The sequence below is a fragment of the Aspergillus aculeatinus genome, assembly GCF_003184765.1.
Source record: "Aspergillus aculeatinus CBS 121060 unplaced genomic scaffold BO66scaffold_21, whole genome shotgun sequence".
Classification (NCBI taxonomy): domain Eukaryota; kingdom Fungi; phylum Ascomycota; class Eurotiomycetes; order Eurotiales; family Aspergillaceae; genus Aspergillus; species Aspergillus aculeatinus.
The window spans coordinates 254,690-270,508 of record NW_020291490.1 but is presented as its reverse complement, the minus strand read 5'-3'; the positions used below and the strand labels follow the sequence as shown (position 1 = coordinate 270,508).

At 52.0% G+C, this 15,819-nt stretch overlaps 7 protein-coding genes and 1 non-coding gene across 8 annotated transcripts; 4 read left to right on the top strand and 4 right to left on the bottom strand.

Moving 5' to 3' along the window:
- Positions 1 to 33: 33 nt before the first annotated feature.
- On the top strand, positions 34 to 1,179 carry BO66DRAFT_391522 (peptide alpha-N-acetyltransferase complex B subunit NAT3). The gene is made up of 3 exons (XM_025647275.1): positions 34 to 411; positions 471 to 702; positions 790 to 1,179. Exons 1-3 carry the CDS (start codon positions 243 to 245, stop codon positions 959 to 961), a joined length of 573 nt encoding a protein of 190 aa, XP_025504537.1. The 5' UTR covers positions 34 to 242; the 3' UTR covers positions 962 to 1,179.
- Positions 1,180 to 1,234: 55 nt separating this feature from the next.
- On the bottom strand, positions 1,235 to 3,206 carry BO66DRAFT_391521 (MCT family MFS transporter). Its single transcript, XM_025647274.1, has 2 exons — positions 2,696 to 3,206; positions 1,235 to 2,638 (listed from the first exon to the last, which is right to left on the bottom strand). The coding sequence occupies exons 1-2, from the start codon at positions 2,878 to 2,880 to the stop codon at positions 1,510 to 1,512; spliced, it is 1,314 nt and encodes a 437-aa protein (XP_025504536.1). The 5' UTR covers positions 2,881 to 3,206; the 3' UTR covers positions 1,235 to 1,509.
- A 1,333-nt stretch (positions 3,207 to 4,539) lies between these two features.
- On the bottom strand, positions 4,540 to 5,627 carry BO66DRAFT_348779 (DNA-directed RNA polymerase core subunit RPO26). The gene is made up of 4 exons (XM_025644663.1): positions 5,461 to 5,627; positions 5,040 to 5,330; positions 4,855 to 4,974; positions 4,540 to 4,796 (listed from the first exon to the last, which is right to left on the bottom strand). The coding sequence occupies exons 1-4, from the start codon at positions 5,493 to 5,495 to the stop codon at positions 4,763 to 4,765; spliced, it is 480 nt and encodes a 159-aa protein (XP_025504535.1). The 5' UTR covers positions 5,496 to 5,627; the 3' UTR covers positions 4,540 to 4,762.
- A 166-nt stretch (positions 5,628 to 5,793) lies between these two features.
- On the top strand, positions 5,794 to 7,686 carry BO66DRAFT_373254 (C2H2-type zinc finger protein; the record flags this gene model as incomplete). Its single annotated transcript, XM_025645534.1, has 3 exons — positions 5,794 to 5,900; positions 5,963 to 7,108; positions 7,139 to 7,686. Exons 1-3 carry the CDS (start codon positions 5,819 to 5,821, stop codon positions 7,684 to 7,686), a joined length of 1,776 nt encoding a protein of 591 aa, XP_025504534.1. The 5' UTR covers positions 5,794 to 5,818.
- A 1,028-nt stretch (positions 7,687 to 8,714) lies between these two features.
- On the bottom strand, positions 8,715 to 10,232 carry BO66DRAFT_450560 (uncharacterized protein; the record flags this gene model as incomplete). The annotated part of the gene is made up of 3 exons (XM_025651824.1): positions 8,715 to 8,834; positions 8,884 to 9,638; positions 9,698 to 10,232. 3 exons carry the CDS (start codon positions 10,230 to 10,232, stop codon positions 8,715 to 8,717), a joined length of 1,410 nt encoding a protein of 469 aa, XP_025504533.1.
- Positions 10,233 to 11,794: 1,562 nt separating this feature from the next.
- On the bottom strand, positions 11,795 to 12,461 carry BO66DRAFT_391518 (uncharacterized protein). Its single transcript, XM_025647273.1, has 2 exons — positions 11,896 to 12,461; positions 11,795 to 11,840 (listed from the first exon to the last, which is right to left on the bottom strand). Exon 1 carries the CDS (start codon positions 12,342 to 12,344, stop codon positions 12,150 to 12,152), a length of 195 nt encoding a protein of 64 aa, XP_025504532.1. The 5' UTR covers positions 12,345 to 12,461; the 3' UTR covers positions 11,795 to 11,840; positions 11,896 to 12,149.
- A 145-nt stretch (positions 12,462 to 12,606) lies between these two features.
- Positions 12,607 to 15,819, top strand: BO66DRAFT_450551 (beta-glucosidase; the record flags this gene model as incomplete). Its single annotated transcript, XM_025651823.1, has 7 exons — positions 12,607 to 12,741; positions 12,827 to 13,031; positions 13,092 to 13,163; positions 13,223 to 13,394; positions 13,466 to 14,096; positions 14,135 to 14,293; positions 14,338 to 15,819. 7 exons carry the CDS (start codon positions 12,607 to 12,609, stop codon positions 15,415 to 15,417), a joined length of 2,454 nt encoding a protein of 817 aa, XP_025504531.1. The 3' UTR covers positions 15,418 to 15,819.
- BO66DRAFT_t144 lies at positions 15,728 to 15,808 on the top strand. The gene has a single exon. It is a non-coding gene; the product is annotated as a tRNA-Glu (tRNA).

The window sequence follows — 15,819 nt, the reverse complement described above, 5'->3', positions numbered from 1 at the left end:
CTGTCTTGCCTACCTTTCCGCTGCCCGCCGCCCGATTCTCTCTGCCCGTGACCGCCCTCATTCCTTCCCCGCACCATTTCGAGAATTTGATTTGACCTCCAACAATACTGCAGCTACTTCTCCAACCTCAACATAACATCCACTTCCATTCTCTCGTTTCTTCTACGTTCCTAACCCTCTCTTCCCCTCATATACAGACTCAATTCCTCCCAAAGCATCCCACCGACCAAAAAGCAGCCACAATGTCCTCCATCCGCCGCATGTCCCCAACGGACCTCCTCTCCCTCAACCTCACCAACCTCGACCCATTGACCGAAAACTACGACCTGGGCTTCTACCTGAACTACCTCATGCGCTGGCCCTCCCTCTTCAGCAGCGTCCAAGACCGTCAAGAAGGAATCGTCGGCTATAGTAAACAACCCCCTTGGCCCCTCCCACCCCAAAACTAACAGCACGCAACACAAAAACAGTCATGGGTAAACTCGAAGAACAACCCGCTCAGATGCGCCACTCGGAACACTACACGCCCTGGCACGGCCACATCACCGTTCTGACCGTGGCGCCCGCATGGCGCCGGCTGGGCCACGCGCGCCGCCTCACCGAACGCCTCGAGCGGGGCTCCGATATCAACGACGCCTGGTTCGTGGATCTGTACGTGCGCGCCGGGAATAAGGTCGCGGTGGATATGTATAAGGGGATGGGGTGCGTATTTTTCTCCTCTGTCTGGATTCAGGCCGCGGTGGTGGTGGTGGTGGTGGTGGTAGTGTCAATGCTAACAATTCGGCGCAGGTACTCGGTCTTCCGGCGAGTCGTGGGGTATTACAGCGATGATCCGTCGGGGATGTCGGAGACGGGCGAGGATGCGTTCGACATGCGCAAGCCGTGCAGTCGCGATAAGAACCTGCAGCATGTTCGGGAGAAAGGGGAGGAGTTCTTGGTTGATCCGGTGGATGTTTCGTGATTTAGAGGTTGGCAGGGGGGCAGTTTGGTATGGAGAAGGTTGTAGCTCTTGGCTCTTCCATGAGGGCGGCCGTGTGTAAGTCTTTTGAGTCGGGAAGTTGCAGTACCGAGAGATGTTTGTGCTTGGTTGTTTTCCTCGCAAAAGCTTGGTGTTTGGGCGTTGGCAAAGTCGATTCGATCTAGATAGCTATAGTCATGAGACTGATTGTGTGAGACCGCATCTTACAACCGTGATTCGTGGCTACAGTTCTATGCATGGACAAGGAAGCGAGTGGTACGGTAATCATATATGCATTTTGAGGTATGTATCGTAGGATGATGCTGCAAATGTTTCTTTTCCCCGGCAAATGAAATCAAGTTTTCTTTTCTATAACGCCTGCTTTCCCGTTATGCAAATGAATGGTATGACCCAAAAACGTAATTTGGATGAACCAGCGTATTATGATATGCTTACTATAAGCAGAGTTCCACAGAAGATAATGGCAACATCGAAGTGCTCATAGATAGTCGGCCTGCGGTGCTTCGCGGGTGATAAGGTAATCACGAGAGTTAAGCCCGCACCAGTAAATGAGGACCAGTGCGAGTATACCGCAGGGCCGCGAAGATAGCAGAGGAGGTGATGAGGCAGCACCCAGTGAAGAGCTGCACGCCCAGATATTTCCCGGTGTTGCTGAGGATTGCGCCGCCGATGGGGGTGCCAATCAGCAGACCGACTGAAGTCACAGCGAAGAGCATACCCAGACGAGTTCCCAGGTCACGGATGTCTTTGGTTATGGAAGCCATCACCACCGGAGGAAGAGAGACAAAGCCGCCGGAGCAGAGACCGTACAAGACGGACAGAACGATGATGCCGGGGACGTTGTGAACACCAATCCACGCAAAGGCCAGGATGGCAGTTGCCGTTGCAGCAGGCAGAAGCACGTTCATCGGTCCAATGTGGTCGGCGATGAAGTTGGGGCAGATTCGACCGAAGGTCGAGCCCGCGTTCAGCATGGAAAGCAGGTAAAAGCCCAGATTGGCGTCGACGATCTTGGTGTCGATGGCATACGACTGGATGTAGAAGAGGAAGTTGTAGAATCCCAGGAAGCCTAGGAACATTCCGACGCAGAACATGGTGAAGACTGGCTCCTTGAACGCAGACAGCTGCACGAGCTTGCGCTTCTCCTTCGGAGGAAATCGCATACGCATGATGCAGAACGAGATGCAGCAGGTCCCAAAGGAGAGAAAGCCCACGGCTCGAGTAGCCCATGCGAAGCCAGCCCGCCGTTGCAGCTGGTCGAACATGATGGGGTAAATCACGCCACCAATGCTGCTCCCCGAGGCGGCCAGTCCGTTTGCCAATCCTCGCTTCTGCTTGAAGTACTGGGGTAGGATGGCGACAGACGGAACGAACAGGCATCCAGCGGAAAGACCGAGTAGGATACCTTGGCACAAGATCAATTGCCAGAACTTGGTAGACAGACTAACCATCATAAGACTGAAGGGCAGCATGATGGTTCCGAACCCCAGGAGCGCACGGAAGTATCCTGCGTCAAAGAGAGGGCCTGTCACCACGCCGAATAGCATGAGGAGGAAAGCTTGCAGCGATCCAATCCAGGCGATCGAGGAGGAGGACATGTGCTTCAATGTATTCTCTTCATAATATGTCTGAAACGCGCCCCAAGTGTTGATTACTCCCCTAGGCAAGTCAGCAGCCCGCAAAGACAGGGACTTACTTTACGATAGTAGAACATACCATGAGTTGAAGAACAAGAACCAAGAACCTATCACTTGGATCCATGATATGAGACCGGTATCGAAGGTCGGCTCTGGGGCTTTGTCGTCCGATGGAGAGACAGGGATTGTATGGCTGCCATTTTGATCAGTGGTGCTGGGAGACTCTGCGGAGACCTTCTCCTTCAGATCAGCATGGGTTCCCATCTTTCACCACGATTATTTGGGGATCGAGATAATCGTCGCGTGGAGGGTCAGCGCCAAAGGCAAGGTAGAGGGAAAGACCGACAGCGTTTGCAATCTTGACACGGCTACAGCAGACGTGCAGTGACACAAGTATGGAGGCCCCGCGAGCAAAGGCCTGGCGCTGCTGATCCCTTGAATATAAAACAATTGAGCAAAGGCCTGAGTCGGTGGCAGCGTAGTATGATTAATAATGTAATCTTTTGTCGGGGCCACGCCCTAGGACTAAGCTTGGGAAGCTAGAAAAGTAGAAAGAAAAGCAGACTGCATTAGAGAAAAAGCCGGTCCAGGGGTCCACTCAAATTTGGCTAAGCCGTGTTGACTCCAGCGTATTGGAGATGGTCAAACGACCAGTCAACAGTGAAAATGGGTGCCAATGGCCTGATGGCTCCATCAGAGGAGAGTATCCTACTGGACGTCCGGCGGGTGGGTTCCGGATATGAGGATGGAGACTCTTGCCGAGGAGGGAGGAGTCCTTACCCCAGGGCCCATCGACCACATCTTATCTCGGTGATAGCTGGTAAAACTACTACGTGAAGGTCGAAGGGTTCGTCAGATGACAAGAAAGAGGGGTATGAACTATGACCCCAAGATCCTGATCCTGGAGAAGAGGAGACCTATAACCTTGTGCCGTCACTGCCGGGCGTCCGAATGGTTTTACTGTGGCCAAGATATGGCATGGAGCTCGTGCATTAGCAGGACGATCAAGGCGCATGTTGGCAAGGAACAGGGGTCAGCAGCGTGCCGATTTATCCAGGCGGAGAAGGAGTTCTCGGAGTCTCAGGTTCTTCAATCTTGAGAATCGAGACTAGTCTGATTATTTTGAATTCTGACGCAGCAGGTTACACTGATTCCGTACCGGCACTGGCTGATAGAGGAAGGCCTGGTGGATCATGAGTCAATGAGTAAGGCCGCGGCACGAACCGACTTTTCAGTCCATCCACGCACGCACGCACACCTACTTTTGCTCCACTTCCCTTCAACAGGCAGGTCATCCCGGTTATCATGACACGTATAACTTGCTGCGGATCCCGCCACTTGGACCGAAGCGAGACAGACCTGGGATGTGCGGACAAGAAGCTGGAGACAAGGATGCGAGAGACATTGAATGTGATTGAGGAGTGAATGGTGGAGTGGTGGAAATCGAAGCCGCCCGGCGTATTCAGGTACAGTACTTACTGAATTAGGCAAGGCGGAGTATGGCGGAGGGTTTTTTTGCTTGGCTGATAGAAGAACTGCACCTCAACTGGTATCAAAGTATAGTATCCATTCGATGTACATTAGTACTCGGAATATGCGTGACATCAGTTGGAAGCCACATCCAATATCCGTACTATGGGATTATAACTAGTGGTGAGCTGGCGCCTCGTGCTTTACATGATCTATCATATGCCGCTCATGGTAAGGATCGAGCTATGCATAGATACCTGGTGTACGGGGACAGAGTACTTCACCAACGAAAGACCAATAACTCAGCTTGACTGTCGTCGGTTTACGACTGGATTGTCTACCGATACGTCTGAGTTGCGGTCAAGGTGTGCAGTGTCGAGCAAATGCAGCTATTACCGGACTCAAGTATCAAAACAAGTATATCAACATCAATGGATTTTTTTTTCGTATTTTGCCGTTATGAACTGCAGTGCGTTATCCTTGTGTGCTTTTTTTGTGCGCTCGTCCTAGTAACCTAGGGATTGCTCAAGCCGTTCTGACTTGCTTCCCTACTCCGAAACTCCAAACGCTATGCTGCCCAAGAGAGAAACACTTAGACCGTGACAATTATGAAGCAAGAAAAGACAAGAAAAACCATTTATCAATGTACAGCCATCCATACTGTCTCCACCCTTTTTTACAACAGCTCCTCGCACGTCCAGTCCTCATACCTGGCGACGCGGGTTAGATGTGGCATTCAAGGCTTTTCACGGGACAAATCGTGCTTACCACCCATCAGGAAGATATCTCCGCACAATGAGAGGAATTTTCTTCTGGTTGAGTTCCTTGATAGCAATTTGCAGAGGATCCGTTTCACCCTCAAGATCGACAAGCACCGGAGCGTTCATACTGATATTGCGGTCAGATTTACCCAGCACTCGTCCAGTCTGTTTGGAGACATGTCCAAGACCAACCTGATTTGCAGAGCTCGAGTTCCCAAGACACGCGCCCGCTCGTACTTGGTCATGTATGGGGTCGTCGTGCGCTGGTCGTTGGGCACCTTCTTCTCCCGCGCCTGCTCCATCACCTTGCCTGAGTAGCCGGCATTCGGGTCGCCCGAGACAACGACACGGTCGCCATTCACGGCCGGCGCATAAGACTCGCCATAGTCGTCACCTCCCTCGGCGACATCCAGATCTTCGGGGTTGAGGAAGTCCTCGGGCTCGTTGTCATCGTAATCCTGCTCCGCGGGCTCGTAGTCGTAGCTGCAAGATAGAGGAAGATCAAAGTCAGATCATCATACATTCTCTTTAAATCCAAGGATAGCCGTTCACCAGCTGCGCAAATCCCGCGGTGCGCAATGCTAGTTACGGGTCATATCGAGGAAGCTCTTACTTATCCTCATCGCCGTGATCGCCGTAGTCCGACATGGTGCCGATCGAGATCAATTAGGACCGTAGACAAATTGGGTGACCGTAAAAGAGACGAGGAGAGGCGCCGAGACCGCGACAGGATGAGTTGAGGTGAGACAAGGAGCGATGCGACAGCCTTGCTTTGTTGAGGTGCAGAAATCGTAGTTTGCGGACCTCCAAAAGGCGGAAAAAGTTCCTGTCGTCTCGTCCGGAACTAGTCCGTTTTAGGACATACTTGCTCACCGCTTTGGCAAAATTTTATCTGCAGGGCTTCTCTCATCTCGTCATCCTTATCATGCTATCTAGCATTTTGGGTGGATGAGGTTGCAGGTGACGGAATAATGAGTCAAAAAAGAAAGGCGACCGGGGAGCTTCCTAGCCCGAAAAGGCTACAGAAGCTACCGACGCTGGATGATGATGTCGGTACGATAGAGAACATACTGCCGTTGCGATAGCATGCCCTTGCTAATACTCACACACCACAGACCCGATTTATCGAGAGAAAGACTCTGATGTCGAATATGCGTTCTCGGACAGTGACAGTGAAGCGGGCGACAGTCTTCACGAAAAGCCTGCAACGCCCATGTCGACAACATCCTCCAGATATCCTTCCGAGCTGAAAACTCACCGCTGCCCGTTCGACGGTTGCACCAAAGCGTTCAATCGCCCAGCACGACTTCAAGAGCATCTACGCTCCCACAACAATGAGCGTCTCTTCCAATGTCCTCACGAGGACTGCGACAAGAACTTCCTCCGGGCATCCCATCTGAACCATCATGTCAAGAGCGCCCACACAGGGATCCGAGACTATGTCTGCGATCGTCCCGGCTGTGGAAAGAGCTTCGTGACGGGCTCCCGTCTCCGACGACATCTGGCTGCGCACGACGGGCGGGATAAGTACCGATGCACAGAGTATCCGCCCTGCGACGAGACCTTTCGAAAGCACACGACCCTCCAAAAACACATTCTGAGCGCCCATCTCAACCAGAAACCTTTCCCGTGTACGCATGTTGACCCAGCCAGTGGCCAACGATGTTCCATGGCCTTTGATACTGCTGGACATCTCCGCGCCCATGAAAGCCGAGTCCACACCGAGAAACGCTTTACTTGCGCCGAATGCGCTCAGCGTGCGGATCTCGAACAAACTACCACGAACACCACAGTAGCAGGAGGAACAGCAACATTCCCTTCCTACGCCCTCCTCCAAGCCCACATTCGCGTCGCGCATCCACCACAATGCCCGCACTGCCCACTCACCTGCTCCACCACCCGCGAACTCCGCCGCCATCTGGAAGTCGCCCACGGCAACGTCCCCCTCTCGGACCGCAAAGTCTTTCCCTGCACTGTTCCCGGATGCGACAGCAGCTTCACAAAGAAGGGCAACCTGACTGTGCACGTGCGCACCGTCCACCAGGGCGAGAAGCGGTTCGTCTGCGGGGAGACGGACCTCTCGGCGTCGAAGCGCGTCGCCGGCTGGCCCGGCGGTGCAGCTCACGGCTGCGGCAAACGCTACGGGAGCAAGCTGGCCCTCGAGGAACACATTCGCACGGCACACATGGGATTCCCGAACGCCAAGGCGGAAAGACGCCAGCGGCTGGGCTTGGCGCCGAAGGTCTCCGCCCAGCAGCGAAGTAATGCGGCCGCAGCAGGCGCAGGAGCAGGACCGTCGGCGTTGGCAGCGCTGACGGGCGCCGGTTATGTCGAGGAAACGGGCCGCCAGATACCGTGCATGCAGGGAGGGTGCGCGCATCGCTTCCACCGGAACTACGACCTCTGGGTGCATATGGGGAGCAAACATGGCTACTCGGAGGATGAGATTCGAGACCTGTTCATGCAGAAAGCCTTGCTGGCGGAGGATGGCGAGCAACAGTCTTCTTCTACTGCTGCTGCTTCTACGACTGCAGCCACGATGACAGCGGCGATGATGGGAGATCTTTTTGGGCTGTACGGATTGGAGTTTGACAACGACGACGATGGGTCAGGCTACGAGCCGTATGATCTTAGTGGGAAGTCGGTTGCTGCCGGCCCAGCGGTTCAATATGGGAATGGGGAGGAGAGTGGTGGTGGTGGTTACACAGCGGGAGAGTTTCCCTCGCATAATGACATGATACACGATATTGATTCCAAGATACCCAGCGCGGCGGGTCCTACTGTTGATGACCTGGCGATGATTGATCCTTTGTTGGAGTTTAACAGCATGGCGGCATAAAGAAAAGTTCTGATTTTGTTGGGAATCTGATTGATCTAGTTTCTATTTCGGGACACACTTTTTCTTTTCCTTTTTCTCCCTTAGACTATGGGATACCATGGCTGATCACTTCCGGGAATCTAATTGAAAAGTATGCCTATCTTTTTCCAGATCTGGTCTCATCAACTTCTTCTCTGAGTAAAATGTGTGAACAACATTATAGAGCAGTTTACAAACAGGGCTGTGACAAGCTGTTCATCTATACACAAGTGCACCGCAGAGTAAAGACTATCAAGACCACTGCCCAGAACTCAGTGCACATGCCCTACTCACCAACTCTCATCAAGGATCCAAGCTCCTAACCACGAGCCAAACTCAAAATGGAGAATCTGGCAAAGGAGAAGACTACAGTATGGACATCTTACACAATTCTACATCTGTTTGTTCAGCAATCTACATCTTTCCCAGTTATTCTATCTTGATATGTCCTTCATGAAAGATCAACGGGCGTAGATACATGGCGAAGGAAATAACAAAAATAGTCATCCCTCCAAGGGGGCCCTGGATGGAAATCTGCACATTTCCTTTCTCTGGGTATCCTCAATCCTCAACAAAAATCAATCAAATCCAATGCGCGGTCTCCGCTCGCTCCTGACTGCCACATAAAAGATGGATGAGTAAAACCTGGGTTCCTGGAAAGATCAAGATTCGTCGAAGATATGAAGCAAGATTGAAAAAAAGCATGTATTAACAAGATTGTCCTGGGCGGTGGGGGTTGGAAAGGCTTGGAAGGAAGTGCGGGCTGAGAAAGGCAAGAATGATTGTTTTTGTTTTCAATGTTCAATGTACCAGTTGGAGATCGGAGAGACTGGAACGAAGAGATTCGGCTCGTTCTTGAGGTCGTCAGAACGTGCCAATTCTCGGTGTTTCGTCTCAATGGTGAGAGGGTCGCAGAGAATGTTCAGGGGAGAGAGAGGTGTTGGTCAAGGTATGAGCGGAGATGAATCGACTAGCTGAAGCCGGGGCTGAGATGAGGAATTTCCCATTGCTCAGAAGAGAACCGAGACGTAACCATCCTTGTCGAAAATGTCAGGCTCTTCCGGCTCAGGCTGGACTTTCCAAATGAGCTCCGGCTCAGGGACAGATGGAGGACGGTGCTGCACCGGGATCTACGACCAGTACGATTAGCTTTGGTAAGGCAGAAGGGACGAGAGGAACACTTGCCGGATCTTTACGAGGCCACACGTCTGCAAAGCTCGTCTCAACGGTGAGAGCGTCCTTGATGAGCTGTGCCTGTTGCTGAAACGAGCGTCGAGGGGGAGGGGTCCGTGCTCGGCGGACATCCTTGGCTGTGTCCATGCCATACAGCGAGACATTCTGCGCCAAGTCCTTCTCCAAGTCCTGGTCCGACCTCCACACGTCCTCGAAATAATCATCGTTGTCACCTTTCTGGCACCGCTTCTGGAATGGGACGGGGATGCGTGGGCTGGGATTGATGGCTTCCACGGGCACACGGAGTTGAGTCAAACGGCGTAAGAAGACAATCGTCTTTGGGCTTGCATCGCCTGCTGGGATGAGTGACGTGAAAACTCGAGCACAATCGCAAAACAGGTGCACGGCGGGAAGGCCTCTAGCAAGCGCCAGCCAGAGCGCGGTCTTCACGAGTAGATCGTACTTGTCGTTGCCCGCCTGTCTCAACGGCCAATAAGCTAGATCACCAATGGATGCCTGAGGACTGGACGCACGAGGGGCCTCGAGGACCCTGGGTGGGAGCCATCCCCATTCGCGTGCCTTGTCCGGCTGGGTTCGGCAGAGAAGCGCCTTGTACGCATGGTAGAACACGGTGAGATTCATGTTGCTCTGGTTGTACTCGTCCCAGTGAAGCGTATCCTTGCAGGCGTCGATGCGTAGGTGCTTCATGCTTACGAAAGCCGAGCGTTCGACTGAGACTGGAAGGGGGTTGACTATCTTTCCTGTAAGACATCAGTAAGAAGAGACGCTAGTCAAATGAGATGAAAAGTGTTGGACTTACGCTCCTGTGGATCAAAGTGCAGAGCTGCAAGCACGTCCTTCTTGAAAGCGTTGATCACCTTGGTCGCTGCTTCGAGTTGCTGCCGGGCCTTGGTCGGATTCGCGCGTCTAAGACTCAGCCAGTAGACGGGGCTCGTCGAGTCGCCACGCAATGGCTCGAGGAGTCTTCTCAGGGTCTCAATCTCCGATGCAAAATAAGACTCGTCGGTGATGTTGGTCGTGGTCCGCGGGACGAGCTCATCGAACACCTGCCCATAGCGTAACAAGAGATATCTCTCGAGCTCTTCTTGCATGTCCTGTAGTTCATCGTCGGTTGTGAAGCAGAGCATTAAGAGATGCTCATATGTCCCCGGGAAAGCGGATTGTGCGAGAATTGGCAGGGCTGGTATCACCTCGTTACGGAGGGTGGATGGATCGAAACCCCTAGTAAATTGGGCCACCAGCTGATCAAGCTTCTCGTTCTCGGCCTCCACAATCTCCTGGTCTTTCTCTTCGATCATGGCACAGTGATGTGGTTCGTCAACGATGATGTCCATCGGCTGTGTGTCCACCGGGTTAGGACCGCCCGGAACATACGAGAAGTAGTCCATGCTAATCAAGATTCAGGAGAACAGATATATGAAGGTTCGGGCTTGACTAATCTCGGATCTGAAGATAGATTCGTCCTTTGGAGCGTAGGTTAGAAGCAGGGAAAAGCTCAAACACAGCCAGACGAAGCCTTATTTTGGAGCGCCGTGAATCTCCCGAAGCGCCACAGTCTTCTGACTGGGCCTCCGGGGATATACAGGCTCTTTGAAGATGACCAGTGAGGCTGTAAGCTGGAAGAGACTGCTATTGCCCCTCAGAGACGTGGCTCGATACTTAGGATGATAAAAGGAATGAGGAGGGATAGGGACAGGAAGGCGTGCAGAGAAAAAGGATGGATGCAGATGAGACCGGAAAATGGTCTGAACAAAAAACGCAAGAAAATAACACGGAGGACCTCAGGCAGTGAGTGTATCAGATGGTCATTCAACGAAAATGGTGTGCTGCGCTGGTCCCCCCCATTGTTGCTTAGTCGGCAGCGCGGTCGTCGGCGTCCTGAGGCATGAACGCACTAAGCAAACATTCTACCATGCCTTCACTACTCCTCTTGCATACTCAGAATTGTGTGTGATCCTGACTGAGAAACAAAGAAAGGCTCAGTCAAGCAAAATGCAATCGGGTAGACAATCTATACTCCTCGCCTGTCACGGTCATGAAAGCTTGGCATAAATCTGTTCATGATAGACGGGGGGAAAGTCCCCAGCAGCCAGTGTACGCCAGTTCGCTGTATGTTATACATTGCAAGTCTATCAAACCTATTATCAAGACACACTAGTAACTACAGGTCATTGTAACAAGGCATAAGTCTGATGAACTGGAGATGCCATACTAAACAGGTCTCAATACTATCTCCCCAAGACACTGTGGATGGCCGAGTTTCTCCCCGCAGCTGACATATACTCTCACCGTCATATTAAAGTACGCTTGTTGTCACCATCTCTGATCTCGAGCTAGACACAATCAGTCGAAGTCGGCCGGTTAGCTATCAACTATTCTGAGGTCCCGAGAACGATAAGTGATGTCGCGAATGATGATCTCTCAGGCGAGGTGGTTGACATATGAGGAGAAGACAAAACTCCTATAAAATTGCCGAAAGCGCCAACGATCAATCAGTCGCCCAGGAATACCAGGAAGTCGAATATCGCTGCTGCAATTGAGACTCAGATAATCATCCATTTGTGATTGAATTGCCAATTTTCTCCATACCTGCGGATATCCATGGCAGCCATACAAAATGTCGATCCCAATACTTTGGTGCATATCAGGTTCAGACTGAGAACCTGTAAGGGACGATTCAGCACAACTAAGCTTGAGTTGCTTTGCAGTCACTGCGCCCGCACTTCCAATCACTGGACAAAGTGGACTTTCACTCTGATGATAGCGAAACTGGCCTTTCAGCCATGCGGTTAGGGCTAACTAGCGGAACTCTTAGCGCCCATGGTTCTTACCCGCCCCCGCACCTGAACTTGTTGTTCCTGCTGTTGTGCTTATTGTCGTTCAACTGATTTCTTTACACATTTTTGCTCCTGCTTTGGACAAATTTGCAGACAATGTCTTTTGTATGTTTTGTTCTCTTGCCTGTTGCCTATCTTCAAATAATGGGAGACGATCCAGGTTCGCCCCTTCCTTGATGCCGGACACGACTCGACTGTCTTACACCTTGGCTATTATCAAGAGTACCATTGACCTCTCCTATAACAAGTTGTCGACTTGCTTATCTGAAATGGCATACAAATAAACAGAGCAAGAAAATTCATGGGAGTTTTACCGATGAGCTGCAAGCAAAGGATTCTGTCTACTGACGCAAGCTCCACGCCAGCAACACACCGAGGGAAAGATTTGCAGCACCAGATCTAGATCTTGAGGGACTATACCGGGCCGGTCCAGTATAGCAAGCAGGGGGCGGAACCCGAGACGGCTCTTTCACCAATCACGGGATAGCCATAATCGATTGAATGAAATGACATGATGGTTATTGTCACAATGTCACTCAACAGTCCGGATGCATCGGCAAGATAAGCTACTGAGTAGCATCTTATTTCAACTTGGCAAACAGAACTCATGCTGCATGCGAGGTAGAACAAGCGGGGTAGATACTAATTAGTTGAGAGTGACCGGACGGTGGATCATATGCTAGCTATGGCGTGCTGTGCCGCCTTCCATCGTTCCTGCCTTTCTAGCCACCACCACTGTCTACCGTCACTAATAAAACCCGCCGTCCATCTAGACTTCCCATCTACACTTCCCATCTCCCCTGTACGTTCTCATTGTCATCTCCATCGCCAATCTATACTGTCTTCAGCCAACCCCTCTGCCATTCCCATGATGAGCGACTCACAGGACTTAGACAAGCTGCTGAGCAAGCTCACTCGCGACGAGAAGATCTCTCTACTGGCAGCAGCCCACTGGTGGCGCACGCAGGTCATAAAGCGCGATGATGTCTTCGTCCCACACATTAAGGTCAGCTTCCTTCGCTCAATCGACACTTTGCCCCGATGGCACGATGCACTTCAACCCAAACGCTAATCTATCCCGCCTTGTACAGTTCACAGATGGTCCCAACGGTGCGCGAGGCGAGAGCTATGTCAGCGGTATCAAAGCTGCCTGCTTCCCCTGCGGCACCAGCCTTGGGGCGACCTTTGACCGCGAGCTGCTCTTCCGCACAGGAAAGGAGATCGCCCGCGAAGCCCAGACAAAGGCCGCGAATGTCCTACTCGCTCCTACCATGAATGTCATACGTTCTCCTCGAGGTATGTTTACCCTGCAATCTACGCAGTGAGGCACAGGCCGATATCAATGATATCTCCTAGAGGGGCGGAATTATGAGACTTACTCCGAGGACCCCTTCGTGCTGGGAGCTCTGGCGGCAGCCTTTGTCAATGGTAGGATCTGCAATCGCAGGCCCCTCTCTTTTGCCAGTTTGTTTACCTGATTCAATTAGGTTGCCAGTCCATTGGTATTGCCGCCACTCCCAAGCACTACGTGGCCAACGACACTGAGAACAACCGCAAACTTCTGACCGCCGACATTGACGAGCAAACTCTTCGTGAGATCTACATGCTTCCATTTCAATTACTGATGAGATGGGCTGACCCACTTTGTTTCATGACCAGGTATGCGACCAGGTCACCAAAGCAGTGATCTCACCGGACAATTAATTGACTGACCTGGCTTCATGGTGCAGCTACAACCGCGTGAACGGAAAATATGTTGCTGATAATCCCCAACTAGTCAATCAGGTCCTGCGAGGCGAATGGGGCTTTGATGGAGTGGTTGTTTCAGATTGGATGGGGGTGTACTCTACTGCAGACAGCATAAATGCAGGGGTGGATTTGGAAATGCCCGGGCCAACGAGATGGCGCGGGGAGAAGCTCGCGCGAGCGGTAAATGATGGGCAGGTAGCTGCGCAGGTCGTCGACGAGTCATCTCGCAGAATCCTGCAGCTTGCCTGTCGTCTCAAGAGGTTCGAGCTTCCCGAGGAACCACCCGAAGATGCAGTCGAGAACCCTGAGAGAGGTGAGTTTATCTGTGACAGTGGTGCAGAGGGCATGGTCCTCTTAAAGAACGAAAACATTCTTCCACTGCCAAAAGGTGTCACAGTGGCTTTGATAGGACACCATGCTATGGAAGCCAGTCTTGGTGGAGGAGGGAGTGCGCGGGTAGATTCCCTGCACGCTGTATCTCCCATAGAGGGACTCGATCAAGCTGGCTTTCAAGTCAAGGCTGTGCCTGGAGTCCCAGTATTTGGTTCCCTGCCGCATGCTGATCCTTCAATCATGTTTTCCTCGGATACTAAGATGCAGGCAAAGGAGCCAGTAAACCTGGAATGGTTCAATGGCCATGTGTTGGCAAGAACCCGGTCTTTTCAGAGACCAAAGAGCAGGCAGAGTACATGATCAAGGAGAAATGGCCGGAGTACCTCAGTCAAGACTACTGCACCCGAATAACTTTTGGTATTCGTCCGTTAACGTCTGGGGGGCACATCTTGTCTATCATTTCGACCGGGCCTGCAGTCTGCTATATCAGTGGTGACAAGGTTTTTGGAGACCTCAAGAGACCGACTTGCGTCCAGAACCTTTCTACTTTTTCAAGTCGAGGTTGGAGCGACGGTTTACCTACCCAATGCAAGCAGGTCAATCATACACGCTAATGCTAGAATCGTGGAATACCGATCCTCTTATTCTCCATGCCAAGCCTCTCTTCGGTCGAATGTTCCAAGGGTCCGCTCTGCGGTTTCATGAGTTTATCGATATTCCCAGCAGAATCGAAGTTGCGCGTACAGTAGCACAGGAAGTGGAGTATGCCATCGTCTGCGTGGGAACGACCAACGAGATTGAATCTGAAGGATTCGATCGGGAGTCTATGGATCTGTCGTCCCTTCAGTACGAGCAGATCGCCGCTGTCGCTGCGGTAAACCCTCGCACAACCTTGGTCAATTTCAGCGGAGGACCCGTTGGGTTCAACCAATTTATAAATTCCGTGCCAGCAGTTGTGCAGGCATGGTTTCCGGGTCAAGAAGCTGGTCGTTCATTGGCACGCGTGCTCGGCGGAGACACGAACCCCGGCGGTCGTCTCCCCTTCTCGTGGCCACGTCGAGATGAAGACAATCCCAGCTTTGCCAACTTCCCGTGCGACGAGAACAACGTGATCCGATACGCCGAAGGACTTGATGTTGGTTATAGATACTATGATCGCCCGGAGAACCCAGAGCCACTGTTTCCGTTTGGGTTCGGCCTGTCTTATACCGACTTCAAGGTCTTCGGAGTTTGTATCACAGACACGTCGGTCGCAGATCCAGAAGGCACGGTGGTAGTCTCTTGTCGAGTTCGGAACATCGGGATACGAAGAGGGGCAACTGTCATTCAGTACTACGTCAGCCCGCCACGGGACAGGGTGGAGAGCCAACGGCCATTGAAAGAACTTAAAGAGTTCCGAAAATTGAGCCTACAGCCCGGCGAAGTGCAGGATATGTCTGTCACGTTGGATAACTACAGTGTCAGCAGTTACAATGCTCAACAGCACTGCTGGGAGGTAAGGGAGGGTCAATACAAAGTGCATGTCGGGCTTTCATCTACAGAGATTTCTTCGACAGTTGGCTTTCATGTTGGCCGAGGCTTCAAGTGGCGCGGTCTATAGATGTGGTCTATAGATGGCGGATGGGGCTATGGAGAAGAGATGGTCGAGACAACCAAGAACTCCGTTCATGGATAGAAAAGAAGAGGAAGGCCCTGCGGGCCTTCGCTCTGATCTATGTACTGTACGTGTTGAGTACCATGGGTGCCTAAGGCACCATGGTCGGAAATATGACGGGTGTCAAGGAGCAGAAGTTTGTGCTCTGGGTTGTGATGTTGTATGCTCTGAAGTCCAGTCTGATGTCAGCCATTACACCCCAGGGCCTCATGTTTTAGAGTCTTTCAGCAAATGCTCTGAGATCATTCCAACAAGATCCGATGTGGTGTAATGGCTAACATCGCTGTCTCTCATTGAGATATCACAGCAGCTCGGGGTTCGATTCCCCGCATCGGAGTTGACTTTTTG